The 16,199-nt window shown below is 43.7% G+C and overlaps 1 protein-coding gene across 1 annotated transcript in view; it reads left to right on the top strand.

Annotated features, from left to right (window-relative positions):
* The window catches only part of LOC106563797 (serine/threonine-protein kinase TAO1), a 70,281-nt gene extending 60,444 nt beyond the window's left edge, over positions 1-9,837 (top strand). The window contains 6 exon segments of the mRNA XM_014129656.2: positions 7,274-7,393; positions 7,996-8,235; positions 8,338-8,550; positions 8,981-9,163; positions 9,274-9,630; positions 9,633-9,837. Coding sequence (XP_013985131.2) covers positions 7,274-7,393; positions 7,996-8,235; positions 8,338-8,550; positions 8,981-9,163; positions 9,274-9,630; positions 9,633-9,758 — 1,239 coding nt within the window. The 3' untranslated portion in view covers positions 9,759-9,837.
* The last annotated feature ends 6,362 nt before the right edge of the window (positions 9,838-16,199 follow it).

The following is a 16,199-nucleotide window of genomic DNA, read 5'->3' as shown; positions in this document are numbered from 1 at the left end:
AACAAATGTTGTTTTGTTCGAAGAAGTTCATAATTTATGTCCAAATAGCTCCTTGTTAGTGCGTTCCGAAGGCTACTCAAAATGTACAAAGCGCGCGGGACTTGTCGTCACGAATGTGAAAAAAAATGTATTTACGTTCGTTCAAACATGTCAAACGTTGTATAACATAAATCTTTCGGGCCTTTTTCAATCAGAACTTCAATAATATTCAAGGCGGACGATTGCAATGTCTTACAAAACGTTTCGGAATGAAAGAGTACCCACGGGCACGGGCATCATAGTAGTAATGGCCCTCCCCCTATGACAAACTTTCCAGGCCTCTCGTTCGGTCAGTTTTTACAGGAGAAGACTCAAACCACTTTGTAAAGACTGTTGACATCTAGTGGAAGCCGTAGGAAGTGCTAAATTAATCCTAACTCACGGTGTGTTTCATAGGCAAAGGCTTGAAAGTGATTCCACAAATCAGATTTCCACTTCCTGTTAGGATTTGTCTCAGGGTTATGACTGCCATATGAGTTCTGTTATACTCACAGACACCATTCAAACAGTTTTAGAAACTTTAGAGTGTTTTCTATCCAAATCTATTAATTATATGCATATTCTCATTTCTGGGTAAGAGTAGTAACCAGTTTAAATCGGGTACGTTTTTTATCCGGCTGTGAAAATACTGCCCCCTAGCCTCAACATGTTTTAAGTAAACTCAGCAAAAAAAGAAATGTCCCTTTTTCAGGACCCTGTCTTTCGAAGATAATTCGTTGCCTATGGGCACACACCCACCGTCGCTGGACCAGACAGGACTGGCAAAAAGTGCTCTTCACTGACAAGTTGTGGTTTTGTCTCACCAGGGGTGATGGTCGGATTCGCGTTTATCTTCGAAGGAATGAGCATTACACCGAGGCCTGTACTCTAGAGTGGGATTGAGGTGGAGGGTCCATCATGGTCTGGGGCGGTGTGTCACAGCATCATCGGACTGAGCTTGTTGTCATTGCAGGCAATCTCAATGCTGTGCGTTACAGGGATGACATCCTCCTCCCTCATGTGTTACCCTTCCTGCAGGCTCATCCTGACATGACCCTCCAGCATGACAATAGCCATACTGCTCGTTCTGTGCATGATTTCCTGCAAGACAGGAATGTCAGTGTTCTGCCATGGCCAGCGAAGAGCCCGGATCTCAATCCCATTGAGCACGTCTGGGACCTGTTGGATCGGAGGGTTAGGTCTAGGGCCATTCCCCCCAGAAATGTTCGGGAACTTGCAGGTGCCTTGGTGGAAGAGTGGGGAAACATGTCACAGCAAGAACTGGCACATCTGGTGCAGTCCATGAGGAGGAGATGCACTGCAGTACTTAGTATCTAGTGTGACCACCAGCTGCATTGACTGTTACTTTTGATTTTGACACCCCCTTTGTTCAGGGACACATTATTCAATTTCTGTTAGTCACATGTCTGTGGAACTTGTTCAGTTTATGTCTCAGTTGTTGAATCTTGTTATGTTCTTACAAATATTTACACGTTAAGCTTGCTGAAAATAAACACAGTTGACAGTGACAAGACGTTTCTTTTTTTAGTTTAGTTTTTTTTTGCTATCTGTACCTTACTATTTATATTTTTGATAACTTTTACTTGTACTTCACTGCATTCCTAAAGAAAATAATGTATTTTTTAGTCCGTCCGTTTCCCCTGACACCGAAAAGTAGTCGTTACATTTTAAATGCTTAGCAGGACAAAAAATTGTCCAATTCACACACTTATCAAGGGAAGACCCCTTGTCCTCCCCAATGCCTCTGATCTGACTGACTCACTAAACACAAATGCTTTGTTTGTAAATTATGCCTGAGTGTGCCCCTGGCTATCCAAATATTTAAAAAAAATTAATTGTGAAGTCTGGTTTGCGTAATTTAAGGAATTTTTTATTATTTGTACTTTTGCTTTTGATACTTACGTGTATTTTAGCAATTACATTACATTTTGATACTTAAATATATTTAAAACCAAATACTTTTAGACTTTTACTCAAGTAGTATTTTACTAGGTGACTTTCACATGAGTCATTTTCTATTAAGATATTTTATTGGTCTTACTTTTATTCAGGTCAAATCAAATTTTATTGGTCACATACACATGGTTAGCAGATGTAATTGCGATTTTAGCTAAATGCTTGTGCTTCTAGATCCGACAGTGCAGCAGTATCTAACAGGTAATATCTAACAACTCCACAACAAAACCTAATACACACAATCTAGTAAAGGAATGGGATAAAAATATAAAATATATGGATGAGCAGTGACAGAGCGGCTAAGATGCAACAGAATAGATAATGTAGTATACAGTATATACATATGAGATATGTAAACATTCTTAAAGTGGCATTTATTAAAGTGACTAGTGTTCCATTTATTAAAGTGGCCAACGATATCAAGTCTGTCGGTAGGCAGGTGCCTCTCTGTGCTAGCGATGGCTCTTTAACTATCTGATGGCCTTGAGATAGAAGCTGTTTTTAAATCTCTCTGTCGCAGTTTTGATTCACCTGGATCAGACCTCGCCTTCTGGATGGAAGCGGGGTGAACAGGCAGTGGCTCGGGTGGTTGTTATCCTTAATTATCTTTTTGGCCTTCCTGTGACATCGGGTGTTGTAGGTGTCCTGGGGGTCAGGTAGTTTGCCCCTGGTGATGCGTTGTGCAGACTGCACCACCCTCTGGAGAGCTCTGCGGTTGTGGGTAGGGATGCACGATATATCGGTGAACATATCGTAATAGGGACGATATTAGCTAAAAATGCCAACATCGGTATCGGCCGATGTCTAGTTTAACGCCGATGTGCAAAACCAATGTCAAAGCTGACGTGCATACCTATATAACGTATGTACATGACGTAATGACGCCTCGTAAAATGTTGCGCTACACATGCAACACAGCATTCCTAACCCAGCCCACAATGTCTGCTGTATGGATTGAGCAGTCAACAAGTCGAGCAGTCATTTGGAAGAGTGAGTTGTCTCGCTGAAATTTTCTTAAATGCAAAATCCATTAAAGCCAAAATAATGGAATTCATTGCCCTTGACAATCAACCGTTCTCTGTCGTGGGTGACGTTGGCTTTCACCGACTGGTCGAGCACCGGTACACACTACCAAGTGCACTATTTTTCAGATGTTGCCCTACCGGAGTTACACAGTAATATCACTGCTATTAGCCTCACGACATACATACTATCGAACACCATTTGGGTCTTTGCCTAGTCAAACAGTAGCACTGTCAAAGCTGTAGAAAAAAAGTCTGCAAACACCGGCCACGAACGATGCGTTTACAATACGGCGTTGGTAATAAAGCATCATTTGTTTGACCGCAACTTCTGGGGTAGCTAGCTTTAGCTTGGTACCTAGATAGCACCAATACAACCAGCCTGAAAACAATGACCAGTAGAAACTGCAGTCATTTTCATTATTCTTAGCAATGATTAAGGAATCCTTGTGAGTAAGTATTAGCTAGGTTGCCACTTGTTTTTGGCCTATTGAAATTGAACTTCAGTTCATGAAAATAAATAGCTAGCCAGCTACTTAACCCTGTTGCCCAAAGCTAAAGTTATAAGCAGCCAGCTAGCTTCATCTGGCTAGTGAGGCTCGACCGGACCGTGTTATGTGTTGTGAAGCTAGCCACAATAAGGATTAGGCACAATAATGGAATTTTCGGTTTGCCCTCAAAATAAAAGTATGTCATTGACAGCGACGCAAATGAATACAAATAGTAGAATTATGCCGTACTTTTATTTTAAAGGCTAACTGCAAAGTCCACTATTGTGGCTAATCCTTATTGTGGCTAGCTTCACATAGATGGGTCCGACCACCATTAATCAAATAATAACTCTCTTATAAATGAGGGTTATTTTAGATGACACCTAGCTATATAGTTAGCTAGCTAACTATAGCTACTGAAACAGATTGTCATTTTGCTATGCATTTGGGGAAGAACATTGTTTGCATCCATGATCTAGCTAGCTTTTTTTATGACCAGGGCTGTAGGTGCGTGAGAACTTTACCAGTATCATAGCATACGTATCGATGAATCGTTGTGACATAAAAAATTTATGAACGTGTTAAATTATTATGTGACTTGCAGTCATATTCAGGTCCTGATTGGTCAACAAGCTTATTTGACACGTCAAATAGTGTTAAATAGTATATTTTTTTACATGCAAAGGGCGTTCCATAGAGATTCTGGTTGAGAATGAAACCACTGAACAATAGAACAACGAAACAGCACAGGAAGTGAAAGAAATCTGTTTTGATTATGTTTTACTGGTAATGGGGACATATGTAAATGCCAACAAAATAAACTTTTTGGTCAGAGTGTGTGTGTGTGTGTGTGTGTGTGTGTGTAACCTTTTAACTAGGCAAGTCAGTTAAGAACAAATTCTTATTTACAATGACGGCCAAACCCGGACGACGCTGGGCCAATTGTGGGCCGCCCTATGGGACTCCCAATCACGGCCGGATGTGATACAGCCTGGATTCGAACCATGGTCTGTAGTGACGCCTCTTGCACTGAGATGCAGTGCCTTAGACCACTGCGTCCGTGTGTGTGTGTTAACTATTTAACTGTACTAGAATGCTTAAAAGGCCACAAAAATTTATATCGGTATCGGGTTTTTTGTCAAGGAAAATATTGGTATCGGCCAAAAATGTCATATCGGTGTATCACTAGTTGTGGGCGGTGCAGTTGCGGTACCAGGCGGCGATACAGCCTGACAGGATGCTCTCGATTGTGCACCTGTAAAAGGTAGTGAGGGTTTTCGGTGACAAGCCAATTTTTTTTTTTTCAGCCTTCTGAGATTGAAGAGGCGCTGTTGCGCCTTCTTCACCACACTGTCTGTGTACCATTTCAGTTTGTCGGTGATATGTACACAGAGGAACTTAAAACTTTCCACCTTTTCCACTGCTGTCCCGTCGATGTGGATAGGGGGGTGCACCCTCTGCTGTTTCCTGAAGTCCACAACCATCTCTTGTTTTGCTGACATTGAGTGAGAGGTTATTTTTCTGACACCACACTCCGAGGGCCCTCACCTTCTCCTTGTAGGCTGTCTCGTCGTTGTTGTTGGTAATCAAGCCTACCACTGTTGTGTCGTCTGCAAACTTGATGATTGAGTTGGAGGCGTGCATGGCCACGCAGTCGTGGGTGAACAGGGAGTACAGGAGGGGGCTGAGATCGCAAACTTGTGGGGCCCCAGTGTTGAGGATCAGTGGAGATGTTGTTCCCTACCTTCACCACCTGGAGGCGGCCCATCAGGAAGTTTCGAACACAGTTGCACAGGGCGGGGTTCAGACCGGGGGACTCAAGTTTAATGATGAGCTTGGAGGGTACTATGGTGTTGAATGCTGAGCTGTAGTCAATGAACAGCATTATTACAAAGGTATTCCTCTTGTCCAGATGGGATAGGGCAGTGTGCAGTGTGATGGCGATTGCATCGTCTGTGGACCTATTGGGGCTGTAAGCAAATTGAAGTGGGTCTAGGGTGACAGGTAGGGTGATCCTTGCATAGTCTCTCAAAGCACTTCATGATGACAGAAGTGAGTGCTACAGGGCGATAGTCATTTAGTTCAGTTACCTTGGCTTTCTTGGGAACAAGAACAATGGTGGCCATCTTGAAGCATGTGGAAACAGCAGACTGGGATAGGGATTGATTGAATATGTCCGTAAACACACCAGCCAGTTGGTCTGCTCATGATCTGAGGACGTGGCTCTGGTTGCCGTCTGGGCCGGCAGCCTTGCGAGGGTTAACACGTTAACACGTTTAAATGTTTTACTTACATCGGCCACGGAGAAGGGGGGCTCACAGTCTTTGGTAGCGGGCCGCGTCAGTGGCACTGTATTGTCCTCAAAGCGGGCAAAGAAGTTGTTTAATTTGTCTGGAAGCAAGACGTCGATGTCCGCGACGGGCTGGTTTTCTCTTTGTAATGCATCGCGGAAGTTAGAGTAGCAGTGGTCGAGTGTGTTAATCGCTCATGTACTGCAATCGATATGCTGATAGATTTTAGGTAGCTTTGTTCTCAAATTAGTTTTGTTAAAATCCCCAGATATATGGTTTTCAGTTTGCATAAAGTCCAATGAAATTCCTTGATGGCCGTCTTGGTATCCACTTGCGGGGGAATATACACGGCTGTGACAATAACAGAGGAGAGTTCTCTTGGGAGGTAATACGGTCGGCATTTGATTGTGAGGAATTCTAGGTCAGGTCAACAAAAGGACTTGAGTTTCTGTATGTTGTTACAATTACACCATGAGTCGTTAATCATGAAACATACATCCCCGCCCTTCTTCTTACCGGAGAGATGTTTATGCCTGTCGGCACGATGCACTAAAAATCCCGTTTGCTGTACTGCCTCCGACAGCATGTCCCAAGCTAGCCATGTTTCCGTGAAAGAGTATGTTACAATCCCGTATATCTCTTTGGAAAGCAACTCTTGCTCTAATTTGGTCGACTTTGTTAACTAGGGACTGGACATTAGCGAGTAATATACTCAGAAGCGGTGGGTGGTGTGTGCACATCCAAAGCCTCACTCGAAGACAACTCCGGCTCCCTCTCCTCCTCCGGCGTTGTTTTGGGTCGGCCTCTTGAATTTGTTTGAATTCCCTGGGAGGTGCAGACAAAGGATCCGCTTTGGGAAAGTCGTATTCCTGGTTGTAGTGCTGGTTGTGCTGGTAAGTTGACGTCTCTCTGATATACAATAGTTCTTCCCGACTGTATGTAATAACACTTAATGTTTTCTGGGCTAACAATGGAAGAAATAATACATAAAAAAAAAATACAGCAGCAGTTAACTAAGGCCTAGAAGCGACGCTGCCATCTCTTTCAGCACCATCTTTGAGAACAATTGGTTACTTTTTCCACCACTGGTTTGTGGTGGTAAATAGAAGGCTACGAATAATATAGATGAGAACTCTCTTGGTAGATAAACTGTATACCACACTATCATGAGGTATTCTACCACAGGCGAGCAATACCTCGAGACTTCTGCTATTGTTGTACTCTTCATGTATCTGTCTATAAATGTATGGTGTTTTTCTTGTATTATTAATTGATGTATGAAGTACTTTGTACTGCATTTTTATGGTACAAAATGTACTATATAAGATATTATACAATATATACCGGAGCAGACGCTTTTATCCAAAGCAACTTAGTCATTCCTGAGCGGGAATCAAATCCACAACCCTTGGTGTTGCAAGATCCATTACCAACTGAGCCACACTGTCAAGTGAAGTTTGATGTAATTTGTCAGGCTGAGGAGGAAGCCAACTTGTTGAGGAGACAGCGGCAGTACCTGGAGCTGGAGTGTCGACGCTTCAAACGGAGGATACTCATAGCCAGGCACAACGTGGAGCAGGACCTGGCACGAGAGGTACACACATGCAAACACACATCATTCCTATTCACCTCCAAAGGACATGACAGGTTATTGCTCAACACATGGAGCTGTCTTGTGAACATTCCTCTCCTTTCTCAATTCATTTATTATTCATTATCTCTCATGCTCTCTTTCATCCTCTCCTCTCTTAACACCCTCTCTTCCTCCTCCATTTCTGTTTCAACCCTTCTCTCCTCCTCCTCTCCCCTTCCTCCATCCCCTCACCACTTTTCATTCACGCTGTCCTTTCTTCCTGTCCTCCATCTGTTTCAACCCCTCTCCCCTTCACCCTCCCCCCCACATAGGGAGGCAGGTAACCTAACGGTTAGAGTGTTGGACCAGTAACCGAAAGGTCGCTAGTTCGAATCCCTGAGCCGACAAGGGGAAAAATCTGTCTGTGCTCCAGGGTCACCAGGCTGACCCTGGCCATGACCCCACTCCCCGAGGGTGTCTCTGGGAGTTGGGATATGCAAAAAACACATTTCCATTTCAAACATGCGTAAAAAAACACAACGGTACAAGTGTGAAACACTAAATTATTATTATATTACTTGTCATTCAATCTCTCCATCTCTCTTCTTCTCCCTCTCTCTCAGGAGTTGAATAAGCGTCAGACCCAGAAGGACTTGGAGCATGCCATGCTGCTCAGACATCACGAGTCCATGCAGGAGCTGGAGTTCAGACATCTGGGAACCATCCAGAAGATGAGGGCGGAGCTTATCAGGACGCAGCACCAGACGGAACTGACCAATCAGCTGGAGTACAACAAGAGGAGGGAGAGAGAGCTGAGACGCAAACACGTCATGGAGGTCCGACAGCAGCCCAAGAGTTTAAAGGTCAGGAACACACAGACACTGGCATACACACATACCCCACACACACACCACACACACACACACACACACACACACTTTACTGTCCCCCACTCCCTCCCCCAGTCTAAGGAGATGCAGATTAAGAAGCAGTTCCAGGACACGTGTAAGATCCAGACCCGTCAGTACAAGGCCCTGAGGAACCACCTGTTGGAGAGCACTCCCAAGGCCGACCACAAGGCGGTGCTCAAGAGACTGAAGGAGGAGCAGACCAGGAAACTGGCCATCCTGGCCGAGCAGTATGACCACTCCATCAACAACATGCTGTCCACACAGGCTGTGAGTACCACATACACGCACACGCTGTTGTCTCTCTAAACAGGTATCAAACACAGGCAAATTAAAAACGACTTTTTGGGAAGACTTAATAAAAATATGTTCAATCCCTAGTCCTAACCCCAAGGGGCTACTGTTTGTGGTAGGGCTGCATAATTAATCAAATTCACGTCAAAATCGCAATATTGACATGTGCAATCCATATTGCAAGTGATCCATATCGCATTGAATTGTTTAAATGCTGCTCAGCTGCCATCTTTTTTTTTTTTACGTTTATTTTGTTATAGTTGACTTTTTGTAGCGTCTTTCCCACTCCTCTTGTGACTGCTTTCCCACAGACACCAAGCCATCCAATGATTTCAGATCTATTTACTACTGGTCTCCACCTTTTGTTTTGTCCCCATGCCCTCTGTCCACCCTTCTCCCTCCCCAGCTGCGATTGGACGAGGCCCAGGAAGGGGAGTGTCAGGTACTGAGGATGCAGCTGCAGCAGGAGTTGGAGCTGCTGAACGCCTACCAGAGTAAGATCAAGATGCAGACAGACGCCCAGCACGACAGAGAGAGGAAGGATCTGGAGCAGAGAGTGTCGCTCCGCAGGGCTCTACTGGAACACAAGGTAGGGCCGAGGGGTGTGTGTATGTGTGATATAGTAGGTGTTGGCATCGCTGTGTGTTTCTGATGGTCTCTCGTCCCCATCTCTCTCTCTCTGTGTGTGTGTGTCTCCAGATTGAGGAGGAGATGCTGTCTCTGCAGAAAGAGCGTGTGGAGCGCATCAGGTCCCTGTTGGAGCGCCAGGCCAGAGAGATAGAGGCCTTTGACTCAGAGTCCATGAGACTAGGCTTCAGCAACATGGTCCTGTCTAACCTGCAGGGCTCTGGCTCAGACACACAGGGCAGCCCAGGGGGGTGGGGAGGAGGGGGGTCCGGACTGTCTCATCATGGTCACAGCCACCACCAGGGGGGGTCCAGCTCCCAGCAGCCGTGGGGTCACCCTGTGCTCGCTGGAGGCCCCCCTCCCTGGAGCCTGCACCAGCCCTCTGGAGGGGGGAGTCAGAGGGGGAGTGTGGGAGGGGTGGTGGGGGGGCCAGGAACAGCCCCCAGGCAACGAGGAGGGCGTCGACGTCAGGAGGGGGGCGGAGCGAACAGGCTATGAGCATGAGCGCCAGCATCACCTCTCAGATCTCCAACGGATCACACCTGTCATACACCTAGACACACACACACCTAGACACACACACACACACACCTAGACACACACACACACACACACACACACACCTAGACACACACACACACACAACTAGACACACACACACACACCTAGACACACACACACCTAGACACACACACACACACCTAGACACACACATATGTCATACACCTAGACACACACACACACACCTAGACACACACACCTGTCATACACCTAGACACACACACCTGTCATACACCTAGACACACACACCTGTCATACACCTGTCATACACCTAGACACACACCTAGACACACACACACACCTAGACGCACACACACACCTACACACACCTAGACGCACACACACACCCACACACACCTAGACGCGCACACACACACACACACACCTAGACGAGCACACACACCTGTCATACTCCTAGACACACACACCTAAACACACACACACACCTAGACACACACACACCTGTCATACACCTAAACACACACACACCTAGACACACACACACCTGTCATACACCTAAACACACACACACCCCCCTAGACAGCGTTTAGAGGGTGGGGTCAGTAACCAAAAGGTCTCTAGTTTAAATCCTCAAGCCGACAAGTTGGGGGGGGGGGGGTGGGGGGCGGATCTGTCGACGTGCCCTTGAGCAAGGCACTTAACCCGAACTGCTTTCAGTCGCCGTTGATAATGGCTGACCCTAGCTGTGATCCCAAAAAACACATTTCCAATTCACACACGTGTATTAATACACACTGGTACGTGTGAAATAGGACTGATATAAACAGACCAAATGGTGATTATTAACTGAACACACTACAGATATACATACCGTTTCTGTCTGATGAAAACCTTGGAACTCCATTTTATCCCAGAACATTTGTATTGAATGCAGTAACTCCCCTCAATAGACTCTGAGACTAAGAACATATGTTTATAATAGCTCCTGAAGTTTGGTAATTATATCTTCGTTAAAAATATAACACTTTTTTTTTTTTGTCAATTTCCTGAAGTGTCTGTTTTGGAGATGGGCCTACAGGGTTCTCATCAGAAAGCGATGATACGTGTGTGTGTGTGTGTGTGTGTACAAATCTGAGAGTCAAACACCCACAGCTGGAGTGTAACACACTTGTCATACACCTGACCGAACGCGTGTGTGTGCGTGCGCACACACACACACACACACAGGCCCAACTGTTACATTGTCACACAGCCATACATACACAGTGGATACAGCACACTAAGTTGGGAGTCATAGGGGAAACCAATATCTGTTACTGCATGTGTGTGTATGGATGTGGGTACGTAGACCCGCAAGGCACTGTGGCCCCCCACCCCATTAAAGTTGCCCATCCTTGGTATGGACTGACAGGAGACTGTGTTAGAACGAACTGTAACTGTGCCATAGTCTAATAGTGGCTCAACCACGTCTGCTCATGTCATGCTGTTTACATTTTAGTCATTTAGCAGACGCTCTTATCCAGAGCGACTTACAGTAGTGAATGCATACATTTCATACATTATATATTTTTTTTGTACTGGTCCCCCGTGGGAATCGAACCCACAACCCTGGCGTTGCAAACACCATGCTCTACCAACTGAGCCACACGGGACCACGTGTTTGACATAGACAACACACACTTAGTCACTTTTTTAAAATATATATATATATATATATTTTTTTTTTAAAGCACTTGACGTTTGGCAATCCTTTACTTGAAACGTCAGGATGCTTATAAACTGGTTATAATACTTTGTGTTCGCCACTGTTTTCAGACCGTGACGGACGCATTTAGCAGAGAGTTGTTCCGTATGCTAGTTTGGAACATTGCAGAAAACTTTGCTAGGGTTTTAATCAGTCACGTCCCTGTCAGTCTCTGGTCTGGATGGCCATTTTGTTCCAATGACAACAGCACTTTGGTGGCACTTACTGTACAAACAGACGTAAACACACACTTCATGAGAGTGGATCTCACATGATCCATATTCACCATTTCTTTCTCTTACCTTTTCTCGCTCTCCTTCACCTTTTTATCTCCATCCTTCAAATATCCCCCCTCCCCCCCAAACTATGGGGCATGGTGTATGTGAACAGAGTGATACGAGAGGGTGGGATTATAGAACTGGTAAAGGAAGCTGAGGTCAAGTCATAGAGGGATTTAAGGGAAGATGGGTGGAAGTGAGGATCTGGGGGTTACTGAATAAGAAGATAACTTTCAGTGTGGGGTTTACAGAATGTTCAAAGGAGAGTTCTAGAATGGTGGAGGTTGTCTGGGGGTAAAAATACTATACAAATACTAACCCCTGTACAGACTAGTACACTACAGTATGCAGTACAGACTAGAACAGAACAGGTGTAGTACGCTACAGTATGCCATACAGACTAGTACAGAACAGGTGTAGTACACTACAGTATGCCATACAGACTAGTACAGAACAGGTGTAGTACACTACAGTATGCCATACAGACAAGTACAGTACAGGTGTAGTACACTACAGTATGCCGTACAGACTAGTACAGTACAGGTGTAGTACACTACAGTATGCCGTACAGACTTTAGTACAGAACAGGTGTAGTATACTACAGTATGCCATACAGACTTTAGTACAGAACAGAACAGGTGTAGTACACTACAGTATGCCATACAGACTTTAGAACAGAACAGGTGTAGTACACTACAGTATGCCATACAGACTTTCGAACAGAACAGGTGTAGTACACTACAGTATGCCATACAGACTTTAGTACAGAACAGAACAGGTGTAGTACACTACAGTATGCCATACAGACTTTAGAACAGGTGTAGTACACTACAGTATGCCATACAGACTTTAGTACAGAACAGAACAGGTGTAGTACACTACAGTATGCCATACAGACTTTAGTACAGAACAGAACAGGTGTAGTACACTACAGTATGACATACAGACTTTAGTACAGAACAGTACAGGTGTTGGTTTATGACTGCTGAATGTCCTTTTGGGTGGGTGGTGATGCTGCTGTTGCTCCTGCACCGCCCCCTGTCGTTACCCCCCTACCCCTTTCTCCCTACCGGACCACCGTCCGACCCCCTCCTCAAATACAGACAGACCCCTCTCTCTCTCTCTCTCTTATATATATATATATATATATATATATATAAGGTGGGGGGAGGTGTGGTAAAATAATATATATATATATATATAAATAGTTGATTTAACAGCAATTTCATGTGGGATGTATAGGAAATAATGTGTTAATATTGTACATGTTTAGAATTGTAAAAAGAAAATCGCCATTTAAAACAAATCCATGTTGAGACCAATTAACTGCGTGTATTGTGAAGACACAAATCGCTGTGATAACTGACATGGTCTCTAACGATGCTTTGAAACAAGGAAATGAATGAAAAAAACATGATCAACAACACCTTGTACATACACACACACAACGTGTGGTCCTGGAGTAGTGTTATTAGATTCCATTGGGGTTCTATCGAGTTCTGTTGGATCCCATTAGATTCTATTGTCTCTACTAGTTCAGACTTGCCACTGACCTGTGAACTATTCTCCATCTTCTCTTGTCCACTCATTCTTTCTGCAAAGAACCTTCAGCTCTCTCCCCAAACTGAGGAGGATGTGCTGTACTGCTCTTCCTTTTAATGGTTTTAATTTACTGTTCAGGTTTTATTTCTCTTATCGAGAGAAATGGTTGGTTTTTATCTACATCGATTGATGTAATTCAGTTGGTCAGATTATGATGCCATCTAGATTATACTCTGAATGGTCAGATTAAAATAAGAGATCCACTCTGGTTCATCCTTGGAGAGGCGGGATCTCTGTACAGTCTGATCAGTATTCCTTCTGATCGTTACAGTTACAGGAACGATTCCCACGCCATGCAATCTGTATTAAACTGTATAGGTTGTGCAAAAAAGATGAATGTCTTACATAAAAGAATATATACAATTATAGAAAAGGTGATTTTAAAATGTTTAAAAGAAATTGAGAAAGAATGTTTTAGGAGACAAATGTAATATTTTGTTTGTAATTACTTATTTTGTTTGGCAGAGGGCTACTGAACAAAGATTCCACTGTAATAAAGTAATTTTAGTACTTCTGTGTCCTGTCAGTGTAGTGGCGGTTCAGCGTGAGTGTGTGTACTGCTTATTTAGAAACTGCAAGGCAATGAGTATGGTTACATGCACACAATAATATGATTATTGTGAATATTCCAATGTAATATAAGTTTGATTTAAACGTTTACTTGCTTTCCAAGAATAACGATTTCCCAAATAATCCTGTTTACATGGACACATCTGAAATCAGGCTGCCTGATGGGACTTTGATAAATGCAGAAAATCGGCAGTTGAAATAAACTTTATTTTTGGGAAGCCTATTTTATATAATAATAATCATTTCAAAGATTGCTCAGAAAACCATGTTTTAACCGGCGTACGCTTAAGATCAGCAGAGTAAGGTGTTTACATGACAATCAGTTTAATACTGAGTTATTAGTGTGGGTACTCAATGACAGTAGATGAATATAAATCCTTATCTTTAAATATAAACCAAACACATGACCAGGAGTTTTTCTTCTGTCAGGTCACGTGGTTGGACAGGTATGGCACCTTGACCTGTTGAAAGTCTCATTCCCTATAGGCCCCTTTCTGTGTTTGCAAATATTGTTGCACAAGGGCGTTAAGGGCTCAATTTGGTTGCAGAAACCCCTCCCTGATAATATGGACATCTGCTTGGAGCTCAAATGCAGAGAAAAAGTTTGTAGTTTTTTTTTCTGACTTTACTGAGAGAGAGTGACAGTGAGGAAAGATATCGGCCAAAGGGCAGCAGGCCGGATTCTAACCGATGCCGGCATAGGTGACACCATAGACCTGTGCCGTAGACCACCCTGGGCCACTGCTGAGTGAAGGTTTTGTTTAATCACAATCTATTGTGAATATTACAGATAGCCAATGTACGAAGCACAATGTCCTTATCACGACTCAGGATATGACCCAGATGCAGACACAGGAGGTAGATGGTTCAGGTCTCAGAATATATATTATAAGAAAGGAGTAGGCAAAGGGCATGCTCAGGACAGGCAAGTAAGGTTGGAACCGGGAAGACTAGAAAACAAACACTTGAGAAACGGGAAACACGATGGTAAGACCTGACAAAACAATACGAACTTTCAACAGACAAACGGAAAACACAGGTATAAATACACAGGGGATAATGGGGAAGAATAGGAGACACCTGGTCGGGGGTGGAGACAAGCACTAGACAGGTGAAACAGATCAGGGTGTGACAGTCCTATAAACCAGGGGTTCCCAACCTAGGGTAGCATGACCAAGAGCAGTAGTTCCCAAACTGTGGGTCGGCCCCCACTTGTGGGTCGTGGCAGGGGTCCAGGTGGGTCGCAGGATGACATTGCCAAATACATCTTTTGGATAGAAAAATGCTTTCAGTGTAAACTTAAATGACTAAAACCTAATAGAAAGTATGTAGAAAAGATGATGGACTTATACATTTTTCAATAGTAGCCTTTCAGGTTATGTCAATGTAGGACTCGTTTTACTGTGGATATAGATACTTTTGTACCTGTTTCCTCCAGCATCTTCACAAGTTCCTTTGCTGCTGTTCTGGGATTGAATTGCACTTTTCGCATCAAAGTATCAACTAGCTAGTTAGTTAACATTAGCTCACCATTCATGTAGTCAGACTTCTAAGTGGTGACATTCTAGCTAACCAACAATCCTTGCCATAGCGCTGGCCTAACTTTAGCTAGCAAGTCTGACTACACGAACAATGAGTTAATGTTAACTAGCTAGCTAAATATCAATTTCCTGGTGGGCTAACGCTAGCTAGCATGTCACCACGTAAAAAGTTACTACACTAAAGACTTGTCAACAAAAAGGTCAAAATAGTCATTATGCTAGCCTATGCTGGTTTTCTTTTTACTTGTAAGGATGGTAACATGCGTTGTACATGTAACTACAGTCGGTGGTTATCTAGCAAATTTTCATAAGCACCTAGCTGACCACAGATCTTTGACCTAACCAAAATAGCTTGTTAGCAGCTAGCAAACAGGGCTTATCTTATCACACAGCTCCAGTTCATGCAGGAACCAATGGGGTGCTGCATACAATGCTTTCGGGAAAGTATTCAGACCCCTTGACTTTTTCCACATTTTGTTACGTTACAGCCTTATTCTAAAATGGATAAAATCAATAAAAATATGCAGCAATCTACAGTACACACAATACCCCATAATGACAAAGCAAAAACAAGTTTTTAAAAATGTATTAAAATAAAAAACAGATTCCTTATTTACATAAGTATTCAGACCCTTTGCTATGAGACTCGAAAATTAGTTCAGTTGCATCCTGTTTCCATTGATCATCCTTGATGTTTCCACAACTAGATTGGTGTCCACATGTGGTAAATTCAATTGATTG

This window comes from Salmo salar, chromosome ssa11 (assembly GCF_905237065.1).
Source record: "Salmo salar chromosome ssa11, Ssal_v3.1, whole genome shotgun sequence".
In the NCBI taxonomy this organism is placed as follows: domain Eukaryota; kingdom Metazoa; phylum Chordata; class Actinopteri; order Salmoniformes; family Salmonidae; genus Salmo; species Salmo salar.
Note: the sequence above shows the minus strand (reverse complement) of the source record. Positions and strands in the feature narration are given on the sequence as shown.